Source organism: Ambystoma mexicanum, chromosome 4q (assembly GCF_040938575.1).
Source record: "Ambystoma mexicanum isolate Mex_15411 chromosome 4q, UKY_AmexF1_1, whole genome shotgun sequence".
Classification (NCBI taxonomy): Eukaryota; Metazoa; Chordata; class Amphibia; order Caudata; family Ambystomatidae; genus Ambystoma; species Ambystoma mexicanum.
The window spans coordinates 1,106,078,417-1,106,092,316 of NC_090928.1; the positions used below are offsets into that span (position 1 = coordinate 1,106,078,417).

Here is a 13,900-nt window from a genome sequence, read left to right on the forward strand (position 1 = left end):
TAGCTGCGCTTTGTGAACACTTTTTTTGCAGTTTGCCAAATTGTGCATAGAGTGAAATGGTAACATTATATACCCGGGGGAACGATCTCTTGCCAGGGAACGATGCTTCTGTACCTTTTCTTCCAAAGACACATTTGTTACATTCAGGAGTTTGGGGATCGGTAGCATTGTTTTCACAGAGCTATGCATTGTTTTCACAGAGCTATGCAGTTCTCTGCAATTGCTGGGAACTCTATGAATGTATCGCGTGGAGTTGCACTGTGTAACAATGCGGACTCGTCATCAACACATCTGAGCCAGCAGGTAAGTTATATGGGTTTATTAGTTCATTAGTACAGCAGGAAAGCACCGGCACATCCTAGCCAGCCAGCTCTCTGTCTCCAACTGTCCCCCATGGAACACTATTCAAATGACAACACTCTGAGCACAGTGACCTCACCACATTCCACTGACATCACCTCACCCTGCAAGGAAGACACAGGAGGGAAGACACACATTATAACACTCTGTATCTAAACACAAGCTTCGATCGTCAAGTAAATGGAAATAATTTTCCTTACCAGGAAAGTTGTCTTTTCCTATGCTAGGGCTTTGGGTCTTCTCAATAAGAACTAGAGCTTCTGTGTTGGAGAAAGGCTCCCTTAGTAGTACCCAGCAAGGTCTCACAAGGGGTTTGGCCAGGGTCCATGGTTTTAGCATGGGCACCGTGACTTACCAGAGAGAGTGTTAGGACATCAGACCCCCAGGACTGGAATGTACTACAAGACTGTGACTGACCCCTGCCCTTTAACAGGGTCCAAAGTATTGCGATGAGGGGTCTTTCCCATACCACCCAGGGGCCCAACATCCACTGGCTCGGGGAGCTATGTGTCCCCCTAAGTCACCATTTTGGGTGTCCTGAGAAAGAGGTAGGGGACTTCATCACAATAAAGGAGGCCCCACACCCTAGAACAATGTTTACAGCACAATACCGCAGCACAGTCATTCTCTAACAAGTAGAAAGGCCATTGAAATGCATCTACTTCACTAAAAGACATTGGGCCTCATTATAATCTTGGCAGACACGGTATGAATGGTGTCGGTAAGGCACCGGCACTGTTCATACCGTGCCATCGAATTACGAGTTCTGCTCACGGTTGCATGACAGCCCGCCAGGCCTTACCTGGCGGGCTGTGCGGCACCCACGAGCCTAACTCGTAGTTGCACCGGGACCGTTATCAAAGGTGCCGGTGCAACCATGCTCCCCACACACATTGTGCCCTATAGGGCAGAATGGGGATCGGGAGCCCGGCAATACTGCCACCCGCGAATGGGCCATTCAACTTGTAATGGGCCAGTTATTGCCCAATCGCGGGTGGCGGTGCCGGTAGCGAGTTTGGCAGTAGCCGTGCCTGGAAAACATGCACGGCTACCGCCAAACTCGTAATGAGGCCCATTATCTGCACTTGTTGCTTGAATCATGCGTTTAGATTTGACCTATCTCTGCAGATATGCAGGCGGATACCTTTTCTGGAAATCCAGCTCGACATCTATGATCTTGGAAGCCTTTTGCGCGGAGCCTAGATTTTCAGTTGTTTGTGTTTTCAAAAGCTGTTTGTGGGATTGTATGGCTACTTGGGGTGCACCGACAGTGTGTGAAAGCGAAAGTGAAAGCGAAAGTGTGATGCAATGCGGTATGGCCTGTCTGCTGCACGCTTATCTGTAAATTGTTCCATGTTGTTTGAGTTTCTGAGAAGTTAGAAGTGTGCCACACAACAGCACATTGTGTTCTGATTGGCAATGGTCCAAGCCAAGCCTTTTGACTCATTTATCTCTCAAATTCACCTTTCTGGTACTGCACCCATGTGTTTACAGATTGTATTATGCAAATGAGCAACTGGCTGTGACGCATCAAAAGAAAACGAGGACGAGCAGTACCAATTGTTCTGCCTGGCATGATTAAGCTTTGTCAACAGCTACAGCAAATATAATTAACAGTGCCTCCTGGAAATTTTCCAAATTGGGAGTGAGAGCACGCACTGTGTTTTCAGCCAAGTTCCCGGAGGCAGCTATGTGGATGGACAGTATTGCATTTGTATCAGTCTTAATTAGGTGACAGGATTAACTAGCTTCACAATCCCTTAACCGCAAATCCAAAAACCATGACTAGTTGAATCAGTGCGACTGCTGATGCCGAGCTGGGGACTGTGAAGCGCTCCATGGCTTCCTGAAGCTAGGTCTGCGATCAATTAATACCCTAATAATAATAATAATAATAATAATAATAATAATAATAATAATAATACAAGCCGAAGGATAATATTCACGTACCCGTGCAAACGTCCGGAAACCATCCAGAATGGGTCTGTATCCAGTGCAGCGGCAGAGGTTGCCTGTGGCGAGAAGACAAAAGCATGATATTGATGAGGATATAGAACTGTGCTAATCAAATGTGCAAGTCCCCCAGTCACGCATGGTTGACTAGGTCATGTGTGACTTAAGGGAGAGTCATTATTTCCAGCAGTAATTAGAAAGGGCCACACCTGGAGTGTTTTCCAACCAAGAGTTGCTCAACAGCGCGTAGTCTTTGGCTACCACCCTTGCGCTATCATCATGTCAAAGGCACGCCTATCTCTAACCAAAGCGATGATGAGTGCCAGCGGTGCCGCGTATGGACCTTGAGACGGAGGACCGTCCTCCAGGAGTGGAATGTGGAACAGTACAATCCAGGGAGGCGCAGTAGTACGGTATGATGGATGGAGAGCGATCGCCGCCTATTAGTCCACAAAGAGAGGGTGCCACACTACTATAAGACCAACACTCAGTGGCAAAGCCAACAGTTTGGGCTTTGGGGTAGGCATGGAATAGGCATTTGCTAGGCACTGAGATAATGGTAGGACGTAGGCATAAGATCGCAACAGCTGGAAAAGGGAGTGATTACCTGAGCAATAATGCCTTCTGTTATTTCAGTGCGCTGAGTCCTATGGGTGTGTAGCACTATATAAGAAATGCATTATTATTATTATTGTTCTTCTTCTTCTTATTATTATTATTATTATTATTATTATTATTATTATTATTATTATTATTATTATTATTATTATTATTAAATGATGTCAGTACCTGGCAAATGCTTATATAATTGCTGGAGCTAAAACTGTTGGCTTTGTTGTTGCTTGTTTTTAACAGGACGTCTGTCCATGGAATAGATGTATATCAAGTGGCTGAAGGCACTCTTGTTTAAGACATTTGTATTACACCAGTAGCCTTTTACAGCTGCAGTGGAGACGTAAACTTGCAGCAGACCCTGGCTGGCTAAAGTTTGAGATTATTGCTTGATAGAGGTAGCTCAAAGATATCCCAGGAGGATGTGTTTAGGGCCGGGAGGGGAAGATAGTGGGTGGGAATGGACAAAGGATTAGCATGGCCAGGGGCAGTGAAAGGGTGGGTAAATAACCAAACAACACCCACAGGTTGTGTGTCCCTCAGCATATGCCATCTCTCTTCTACCTGTACTCCAATGCAATAGTTTCGGTTTATAGGTGGCGCTGAAGCGCCACCTTATTGCCCAAACTAAAAATACTCTGTGGGAAGAGTTCAAGCAATATCAGAGTCCAATTTCTGTTTTTCCCTCCCATTCCTAGCAGGCTACTTCTGGAGGAGTGCCATGCTTTAAATGAATAAGTGATGGGGCACACAGGACTCATTATGCAGCCCACATAAAAGTTTCGGCCAAAATGACTTTGCCCAGAATTGTATTAGTCTGCGTATTACGTACTTTGTAGCACAAATAAAAGTTGCACGTTTTCACATACGCTGCGCATATTTGGAGGCACTCCATACACTAATGCATGAAGATTTGGATGGCTGCCACATTTGAGCAATTAGACGGGTTGAGTCTGGTGTTCCTGTGCCAACTGAAACCATGCGCAACGTATTGCAATGGTCTCCGCCATGGCACGTCTTCACCATGTGCATGCTCACATCATTGCGCGCAGCAGAGATACATGCATAGTTACTGTATGCATAAAGATTTACGCCCACAGCGTGGTTGGCCGCTGCAAATATATGCTTACTCCTCGCTGCAGTACTGCATTTCTGCAGTGTGAGTAGACTGTCCGTGTTTCCTGGATTACAGTTGGGTGGGCTTGTTCCTACCAAAATTCCCTGATGCTCAGAATAAGCATGAAAGTGGGCACAATTGGGGGAGGGAGGGACACACGAGCCTTCACATCATAATGGCAAAGGGGGGGCTTACTAAGGCACTTACAGTCAATATCATGGCGGTGGGATAGGAGAAGGATATCCGCTAGGTCTCAGACAGTGGTGTCCAGATTTTTCCCCCAGGGATAGGAAACCCTAGAGTGGGAGTATTGTACTTGTAGAAAAAAGGAATTTTCATGGACTAACACTGGGATAGCAGGGGCAGGCAGACCGCCTCCTGTCCCAGGTATAAAGGATTCGTTTCTGAAGGAACGAGGCTCCGATCGCGTGAGATGCACTTCACAATATACCCAATTCCTGCCGCTGTATACTATCATTCATCAGTAAACATCCACATCCTGCAATCTGCTGTAAAACACAATATTAACTTGTTGGTGGGCATTATTCAAAGTGTTCCATTTAGAAAAATATGTTGGTGTGAAATTATTAAAATATTGCATTGTTTTCTTCTGTTATTGCATTTTGAAAGATGATAGCCCAATTTATAAAACTATTATGACCCTATTAGGTGAAGTGGTCATGATTTCAGATCCTAAATCCTGAGTGTAAAGGTTCTGAGTAAGCAGATTTGTTCTCACATTTCATAAATTGAGGATTAGAAGAGATTATGGGCCTCATTACATGGTAGTCGGTAAGGGATTACCGGCACCGGAAGGGCACCGGTGCCGGCAATCCCTTACTGCCCTACTACGAGGTTCCTTAGCGGGTCCCTCCCCTAACGCCTGATATGATATGATATGGCATTTGTAACGCGCCTATACACAAGTGTTTCAAGGCGCGATGAGGCAGGGAGTGGGGAAGAAAGGGACAACGATCCTACTAGGCCAGGTGTCATTCAGATCGCGCAAGTGCATGGGTAGAAGGGAAGGGAAAAGTGCAAGGGAAAGGGAGAGGGGAAAGTGCAGTACAGGGTTAGTAGAATACAAGATAAATAATAAGGGCCAGCTGGTGGCAAGTGCAAGGTAAGTGCAAACAAGTGCTGGGAAGGGGGGCTGTAGGGATACAAAGACAGACCCGCAGTGCAGGGGTTGCCAGGGAGGCAGTGCAAGGGGAGAGTGGCTGGGCCAAGGACCGAGATCAGTGAGTGGCCCAGATTCAGTGCAGTTTCAGTAATTTAGCAGAGGAGGGGGGGAGAGAAAGCCGAAGCAAAGAGGAAGGTTTTGAGATGCTTCCGGAACCGGAGATGGTTCTCCTCAAGTTTCAGGGAGGCAGGAAGGCTGTTCCAGAGGGAGGCCCCAGCCGCGGAGATAGATCTACCCCCAGCTCGTTGCTTGAAGAAGCAGCTGACCCTGAGGGAGTTGGAGGCGGATGAGCGAAGAGCTCGAGAGGGAAGATATTTAGGAAGAGAGAGTTGAAGGTATTTTGGCCCCAGGCCCCAGAAGGTCTTGTGGACACTGCAGAGGGTTTTGAACTTAATCCTCGCAGCCACTGGGAACCAGTATAGAGATTTCAGGCCTGGAGAGATACGGTCCCTGGGCTTGAGGCCAAGGACAAGTCTTGCAGTCCTGTTCTGGATGAGTTGCAGAGGGTGGAGAGTAGAGGCAGGGAGATTTAGATAGAGGCTGTTACAGTAGTCCAGCTTCGAGAGAACCAGGGCTCTAGAGACAGTGAGCTTCTGGGCGAAGGAGAGGAAAGGAAGGATACCTCTGAGGAGGTGCAGCTGGTAGTGTGACTTCACAGAGATGTGAGAGAAGGAGAGTGTGGAGTCGAAGATGACCCCAAGGTTTTTTGCCTTGCAGGTAGGAGCAGGAAGAGGGCCAAGAGAGGCCGGCCAGAGAGCTGCAGGGAAGGAGGGAGTGGGTGTGCCGATGAGTAGAATCTCAGTCTTACTGGCATTAAGGCAGAGGTCATTGGCGGCACACCATTCCTGGACAGCAGACAGACAGTCAGAGATGAGGGAAGGAGAAGAGGAGGCCGAGGGTAGCCTGAAAATGAGCTGGGTATCATCCACATAGCACTGAAAGTTGGGGCAGAGAGCAGCGATGCGGTGGGCAAGGAGTGCCAGATACTGGTTTAACAGCCAGTAATAGCGCCATGGCTACCATCTACCGTGTAATGAGGCCCAATGGGGGTCATTACGAGTTTGGAGGCAGCCATGGTGCTATTAGCACCATAGCTGCCTCTAAACTCGTGTCCGGGTAGACAGAATGGGGATTTACCGGTTCATTCCGACCTTGGAGGACCCGGTAGGTCCCCATTCTGAATACCATTTCCCATTCCCATTGAGCCCTTAAAGGGCTAATGGGAATGGGGAAGGATCTAATAACGGGCCCGCAAATAGCGGGCCCGTTATTAGCTTCATGGTCCCTTAACAGGTCCCGCTAAGGACAGCTGGTAAGACCAGCCGTTCCTGGTGGGACCCGCTAAGGGACCTCGGAATGTGGCGGTAGGGGGTTAACGGCACCGGCATCCTTACCGGTGCTGTTAACCCCCTACCGCCATACTCGTAATGACCCCCAATGTTATCAGATGTGCAGCACAGAGGTAGAGCAATGGTAACGTATGAACAATGGTAATGTATGAACAATGGTAACGTATGAACAATGGTAATGTATGAACAATGGTAATGTATGATCTATGGTAATGTATGATTAATGGTAATGAATAAGCAATGGTAATGTATGAGTTGAACAGACCCTGGTTGAGATATGACTGTTCTCTTAATTTAGCAATTTACTTTGTTATCATGCACTATGCTAATGTTGACGTCATCTATTACTGGGTGAACATTTTATTCCGCATCTAACCAACAGTGAATTGGGGGGAAAGTCCCAAAAAAGTAGTAATATGCCGCACAGCAAGTTTGACCGTTTTTTGTGATGGACAGGGATTCGAAAGGAGAAATTGCTTTTTTTTAAGCAAATTGATTTTATTTTGAAACAAAAACGGTTATTTGTATTGGGGTAAGTTCTGTCTCGTCACAAACTTAGTTAAAAATCTGCTTCAGGGCAAAGGATTTGGGGAAATGGCGATGATTCACAATTCACCAACCATTCAAATGTTGGCAATAAACTGCCCAATCCGCTTCTGGCCAGATTAAATTTGCTCAGTTACAATCATGTGTGTTTCTTTCAAAAGGATTCAAGCTTCGTAGCATTGTCGGTGCACAGGTTTTGCATTATGGCATAACCAGTCGGCAGAGAAAGTGGTACTTTTCCACTGGCCTTTGACATTAGGCCAACCTTGAAATGTGATGTTTTGCCAGGTCGTACGAATTCTCACTGGCACGTATGCTGCAGAAATTTAGATATCTTTATGACTGTGGAAATCCCAATCAAACTGACCTCCATATCTAATGGAGAAATTCAAAGATCTGTGCCTTCGTTGGTATTGAAACTCTTGCCTGCTGGCATTTGTGTGGTGTCCACATTCCTGGCATGTAGGAAACCTCCTTATAAGATCTCTCAGTCATGGGTGGCTGTCCTGCGTAACCATTAAGCTTGTTATGTAAGTGTGGGATTCATATAGTGCATACATGGTTGGAAATCCCATGAAGTGCTGTATGGAGAGGCTGCCGCCAGGGGGTGTCTGAAAAGCTGCATGGGTAGCAGACATTGCCCGGGTGGGAAAGACGAGTGTAGATATTGATCGTTAGAAGGGGAGAACTAAGGCTGAGGGCAACGATCAGTGACTGGTGAGATGCTTCTTTTTAACATTATGGAATTCTGGTCTTATCTGCATTGGTATCCCACTCCAGAGACAGGCTGCATAGAAGGAAAGGCCCTAATTCCTATTGTTCCCCTCTTGTTGTTCTTTGTTTCCAGTCTAGTGATGTCGTAGCTTCTGGAGGTATATTTTGGCTTTCAAAGACGATGAGTTTCTGAGCCAGGTAGGGTGGTGGTTCTGTTGTCATGATGCAGGATGTCTTGAACATGTTGTGTGCTGCAAGGGGTAGGCAGAGCAGCTCCCCGAAGAGGGTGTGATGTGGGTGAATTTCTCTACCCTCTGATGAGATGTGCTGTGGCATTCTACTGCATGATTTCCAAAGGGGCCAAGGTGGTACATTGCCAATGTCCTGGTGAGCGGAGACTAGGGCTTGACCGACTGTTATTGAATTTGTGGAGTTACATTAATTAGTACAATGCTGTTGGGTCTTCTCAGTGATGTGTGCTTTGAATGAGCGTTCCAAGTTGAAGGTGAAGCTGAGAGATTTTGCACTCAGTGAGAGTTGCATTCTGGTGGGGTTTCCTTGGAGCGGTAATTCGGTCTTTGCCAAGGTGGGCTTCAGGCAGACACTTGGCACTCTCTGCCCCTCATGTTAAAATGGGGAGCAGAGAGTGTGTGGGTCACTGATCAACTGATATTCAGGTAAAGTTGTCACCTGCATATGTATTTTAAGGTCAGTGTTGGAAAGGAGTTTCCTCAGAGGGTTAATGCACAGGTTAAAGATGGCAGGTGATTGGATGGATCCATGTGGAACTCAGCAGCATTATGGGCGGTTTATGGCTGATTCTGAAATGTGTAGGGGGGCCCATCTGAGCAAGGTGGCGTCTCTTGGAAAGGTATGTGGTGACCCAATACAGGACTGCTCTAGCAGAGCCCATGCTGGGGTTAGGATGTTGAGGAGGAAATCCTGGCCAATGGTATCAAAGGTGGCAGCGAGGTCAAGTAGATGAGTAGATGGGTGTCTAAGATGGGGGAAGGTGTCATGAGTAACTTGGCTAACAGTAGTCGCTGTGCTGAATCATTGTAAACACTGGATTGGTAGTCATGTAGGAGATTGCGCTGAGTGATACTTTTGCTCAGATGGATGGCGACATTCTTCTTAGTCACATTGATGAGGAAGGGCCGATGAATGATGGTGCAACCATTGTCCTGGTTTTTCAGGTGGAGAGTGGGTTTCTTACGCATGGGGAGGATCTGTCCCTTTTTCAGTGCTGCCAGGGAGGTGCCTGGCATGAGGCATGCACTAGTAACATTAAGAAGTGGCATGTGTGCTTCCACTGTGATCACCTTTACAATGGAAGAGAAATGTATGTTGTCTGTACTGGTGGGGGGCTTCAGTGCTGTGAGATTATTAGTCAGGTCTTCTGGAATAATTGTCCTGAATTGTATCTATCTTGATAGGTTGTGGACTAATATAGTTGGGACATGTTTGTAGTGCTTGGAGCTGTCAGTGTGTTGCCTTTTCATGTCTATCTTGTATGTGAAGATGTTGTTTATGGCATTTAATTTTTCTGTGAAGTGTATGAGAGAATCTTGCAGGGGTGGAAGCAGCACTTCATGCCTTGGAAAATAGTTCTGCTCCTGTCGGTTGCTTCCGTGATGGTTTTTGTGTAGTTGTTTGGTTTGGCTGTGGTGATAAGATTGCTGAGTGCTGAGTGTTGTGTTCTTAGGGAGAGGTCTTATTTTTGGTGGGATTTTCTCAAGAACATTTCTAGTCTGTGTATGGCACGCTTGTTGTCAAGTGTTTCTTGGTGTGGAAGGTGTATGTTTGTGGAGCCAAAGTTGTAGTGGTTCAGGAATGTTGGTGGGCTCAGTTAGGGTGTGGTTGAGTGCACTGAGCTGGGAATGGACGTTCTCTGAGGGGTTCTACAAGGAAGCCATGGTGATGAGGTTCCCTTCTACTGCACCCATGAGAACGCTCTTCAAGGAGTGGTGGGGTTTTTTGTTTGGTTGGGCTTGTACATAGTAGGAGAGAGGTCTGAGGTGAGGAAGCAAGGGTATGGCTGCATGCATGGTCTATGCAGGGTGTGAAAATATTCAATGGCCGGAGAAGTGATTAATACCAGGTTGAGTGTGTTACTGTTACTGTGGGTTTGTTCTGTGATGAGCTAATATGTGTGCATGGTGTTGAAATATTCAAGTAGGGTCTCAGTTTCTTTTGGTTGCTCTTTCAGACAGGTTGAGGTCTCAGAGAAAGGTGCAAGCTGTGATGTTTATGTGTAGTGATGAGATCTGTCATTTCATCGAGGAACGCCTAGTTGCTCTGGGGAGAGCTGAGCATCGGTAAGTGGTAATTGGCTTTTGAGAAGTTGCATGAATTAAGGTATTGTGTGCTCCTGGAACAACAGGGTAGGGGGAGGGCAGGCATTTTAGCAACAAGGGAACTACAAGCAATCAGGGCAGGAAACAGTGGAGAGCAGATCACCCAGTCTCAGGTAGGGTGGAGAATGAAGGGTGTGTGAAGGGAATGGCCTTCAGCTCCTTCTGAAATTGTATAAGCGAGGGGGCAAGTCTGATGTGGACAGGGAATTGGTTCCAGAGTCTTTATGCCAGCGTCTTGGGCCATAGACATGATGCTGATCTCATTTCTGCGTGTCACGTCAAGGCATTGTCAGAGCGTACATTTCCAGCTTTCAGTTCTATTGAAATTTCTCCAGGTTGTTCAAAACAATTATCCGGTGGAACTGACCAGACCTCTAGTGAAAGCTTGTTTTGATTACTGTAGCATAATCTATACCAGACTGCCAAACAAATGGTTAGACAGACAACAGCGAGTTTGAAATCAAACACCCAGAATATGTTTGAATCTGTGAAAACAGACCGCACAAAAGCAGTCCTGAGATCTCTCCACTGGTTCAGACTGAAGCTTAGACTTGCTGGGGAACTTCATACCTTCAGACGGTAGCTTCTCACTACATGCCGACTAGATCTGTAATTCCAACATGATCCATCAAAAGATATATAAACATTTTCAAATGGAGGCGCGCCAGAAGTAGTGCTGGGCAGTTGACTTCAGAAAGCTCCTAAGCCTCACCTGAGAGTAGAACCGAGTAAGCTGTGCTTGGGGAAACTTCTACAACCAAAACTTTTCAAATTGGTTTATGATTGAGCACAAGATGATAAGAGGTTAACAAATGAAGAATTCTGGATAGGGGATCATTCTTTGCATCTGGATGGACTCAATCATCCTTCAATGTGTAATGTGCATGCATGCATTGTGCACTCTGAGAACTCATAAGTGAGCAAAAGGTGATGTGCAGTGCTGTATAAAACCTCTTATAATGACTTAATCCATACATTGGTTAAGCATGATATCTTACAAGGATTCACAGAAGACAGTATTGAATGCAACATGCACTTAGAGAATATAAATAGGCACCTCTTAAGTAGGGTGACCAGACGTCCTGGTTTTACAGGGACAGTCTGGGGAAATCGCCCTCCATCCTGGGGTCCCGAGACTTTTGTAGTTTAATTAACCCCGCCCCGGGATTGGTTGGGTGGGTGCCTGCGGTGCCGGTTTTTGCAGAAATCCTGAAATCGGGGGCCCAGTGCGACTCTTCCTATGCGTGAAGGCTTTTCACGCCCCCATTTCCTCCCCATTCCCCTCCCAGGTTGCTCTCCTCCAATGAGAAGTGTGTGCCTGGAACACAACCCCTGCAACAGGCCAGCAACATAGAAACAGGACTACAGTTTTATCTGAGCCCTGTTCGTGTTTTACGGTAGTCCTACTTCTATGTCTATGGTCTGTTTCGGTTTAAAATAAAAAAAAACCTGCTCACCCTACTCTTAAGCCATGTGAAGTGAAGGACACATGGTGTACGCTCGTTCTTGCAGGTAACTGGGAGCAAAGCCACTCCAGAAGAAGGCACAGAGCTTAACACTGGATAAGACCATGACACTAAAGAAAAAGGGTATGGAAGTAGAAATAATATTTTATCCTTCGAGCTTGTAAACATAAGCCTTAGAACATTGATATGTGCAATGCAGCTTTAGTGAACATTACACAGGGCATTATCATGCCATAATTGCCTGTGTATCAAAGTAATGCTTAGTAAAACGAAGACAAGGGCATTTTACACATTTTTGATAATGTTATTGAAAGATAATAGCTGGGAGCAGCAGACTGACTTCTGTTTAAAATATGCTAAAATATACAGGTTTTTTATCTGATATAAGCAATGTTAGTTTATGGAGGATATGCAGTGACGTCATGGAGGGGGGCTGTTGCAGCGTTATAACATCTCACAGCAAATCACTGTCGACAGCAGGCCTTCACTAAGTGACCTCGTTCTTAGAATTCTGATTGGTCAAATATGATAGGGAATGATAGAATAATAGCTATGCAGGAGATGGGAAGCATAGTTTGAATCCTAACCCCTTATAGGTTGCGGAAGCCGAACATGGTGTCCCAGAGACAGTTCTTACAAGAGGTTGATAACAGGTCTCAAAGATGGACTCGAAGCGATCAAGAACAAAACAGTGCACCATGATATCTCCTAAATCTTGGTTTCATTTTTAATTGAAATAGATGCTCTTTTTTGAGCGGATCTTTGATTCTCTCTCTTATCCTCTGTTTGCTGTCTCTGGTCTACGCAGGCTTCCTTTTAGATCTAATCGAGCCATACAGGACAGTAAGTAGATGTGTCTCCATACCTTGCAGCACGTTCTCAATCTCCTCCATGGTGGGCTCTGGGGAGTTGCGCAGGAGGGTGTACATGGACATCACAATGCCGGGAGTGCAGAAGCCACACTGGGATCCATGGCTCTTGGCGATCCTCTCCTACAAAGGGGGGACAAGTTAGAACATATGATCACTATTGTAAAAACATTTCCTAGGTCAGGGGTCCTCAAGTCCAAATGCCAAATGAACTCCATGTATTCAGGTTTGCCAAAAATACACTTAATCCAAATGGGAGTTATGTACACAGAGTAGACAGTGGTGATTCTGAAAATCTGGCGTGGTTGCCGCTCTGAAGGACTGGAATTGTGAAAGCATTGCCTCTGCAGGGGTTTCAAAGTCTGGTACCCAAGTGACAAATTCACTCCATGTTTTCAGGAGAGCTACACAAATTGAACGTAATGGGGAGCTATTTATATACAGTACAGAGTGGCAATTCTGAAAGCCTGGCGTGGGTGGAGCTCTTGGGGACTGGACTTGGAGACCCTTGATTCATTTTCTAAAACGTTGTGTGCAGAAGGTATATTTACAGACTAAAAATAAATCATCCACCTGATTGCTTTCAAATGACTGACTTCTGCATTCCATGACTGATAGCCGCTGGCTTTGGTGAACGGGCAAGGCTCCCACTTGGCATTGCCGTTGGCAAACAAGCAGGGTTCCAAAATCCAAAGGCCAGACATACAAGTTCATTCAGATGTGGCTGCGCCATGTAACCTGGCACCAGCAACTCACCGAAGCATAGCATTTCATTTCACAGGGAAGGTTGCCAACCAATGCACAACACATCGGGATGGGGAAGAAAAGACCATCCCTCAAACCGAACATTGCTACAAAGGATCAGGCAGAACAGCAATACGATACAGACGATGCAACAACATCCATACAGTCAATCACAACGTGGAATCAGAACCGCAGGGATAACTCCAATGGTCTGCATCCTTTAAATCAAGAGTTTCGCTCAACACCTGATGTACCAGGAAGACTCTGAAAGGTATCTCTTGCTATAAGGTATATATTTAGCTTCGAGGTGAGGCCATTACTGAACCAGATTGCGAAGCAAGGATTGGACTGCACACACACATGGGCACACACCCACATGCAGGCAGCCGTACACACAAACAGACACACACAAAAACACAGGCGCACATAGCACACAAACATATACGCCCACACACAAATAAACACAGGCGCACACTCATGCACACACACAGGCGCGCGCCCACTCATACGCACGACAAACAGTTCTTCAAGGAAAACCTCCAGCAATCCACCAAGTGACTGAGGAACCCACGCCAGCGACCTTTGGATGAGCCTCACCCGCACCTCAAAAGCAAGAAATCCTTCTATGTA

At 46.2% G+C, this 13,900-nt stretch overlaps 1 protein-coding gene across 1 annotated transcript in view; it reads right to left on the minus strand.

Annotated features, from left to right (window-relative positions):
- Nucleotides 1–13,900, minus strand: part of LOC138468215 (xanthine dehydrogenase/oxidase-like) — a 551,126-nt gene that overhangs the window by 351,879 nt on the left and 185,347 nt on the right. The window contains exons 5-6 of the mRNA XM_069608675.1: nucleotides 12,523–12,649; nucleotides 2,311–2,372 (exon numbers count right to left, since the gene is read on the minus strand). Coding sequence (XP_069464776.1) covers nucleotides 2,311–2,372; nucleotides 12,523–12,649 — 189 coding nt within the window. The remainder of the gene's footprint in view (nucleotides 1–2,310; nucleotides 2,373–12,522; nucleotides 12,650–13,900) is intronic.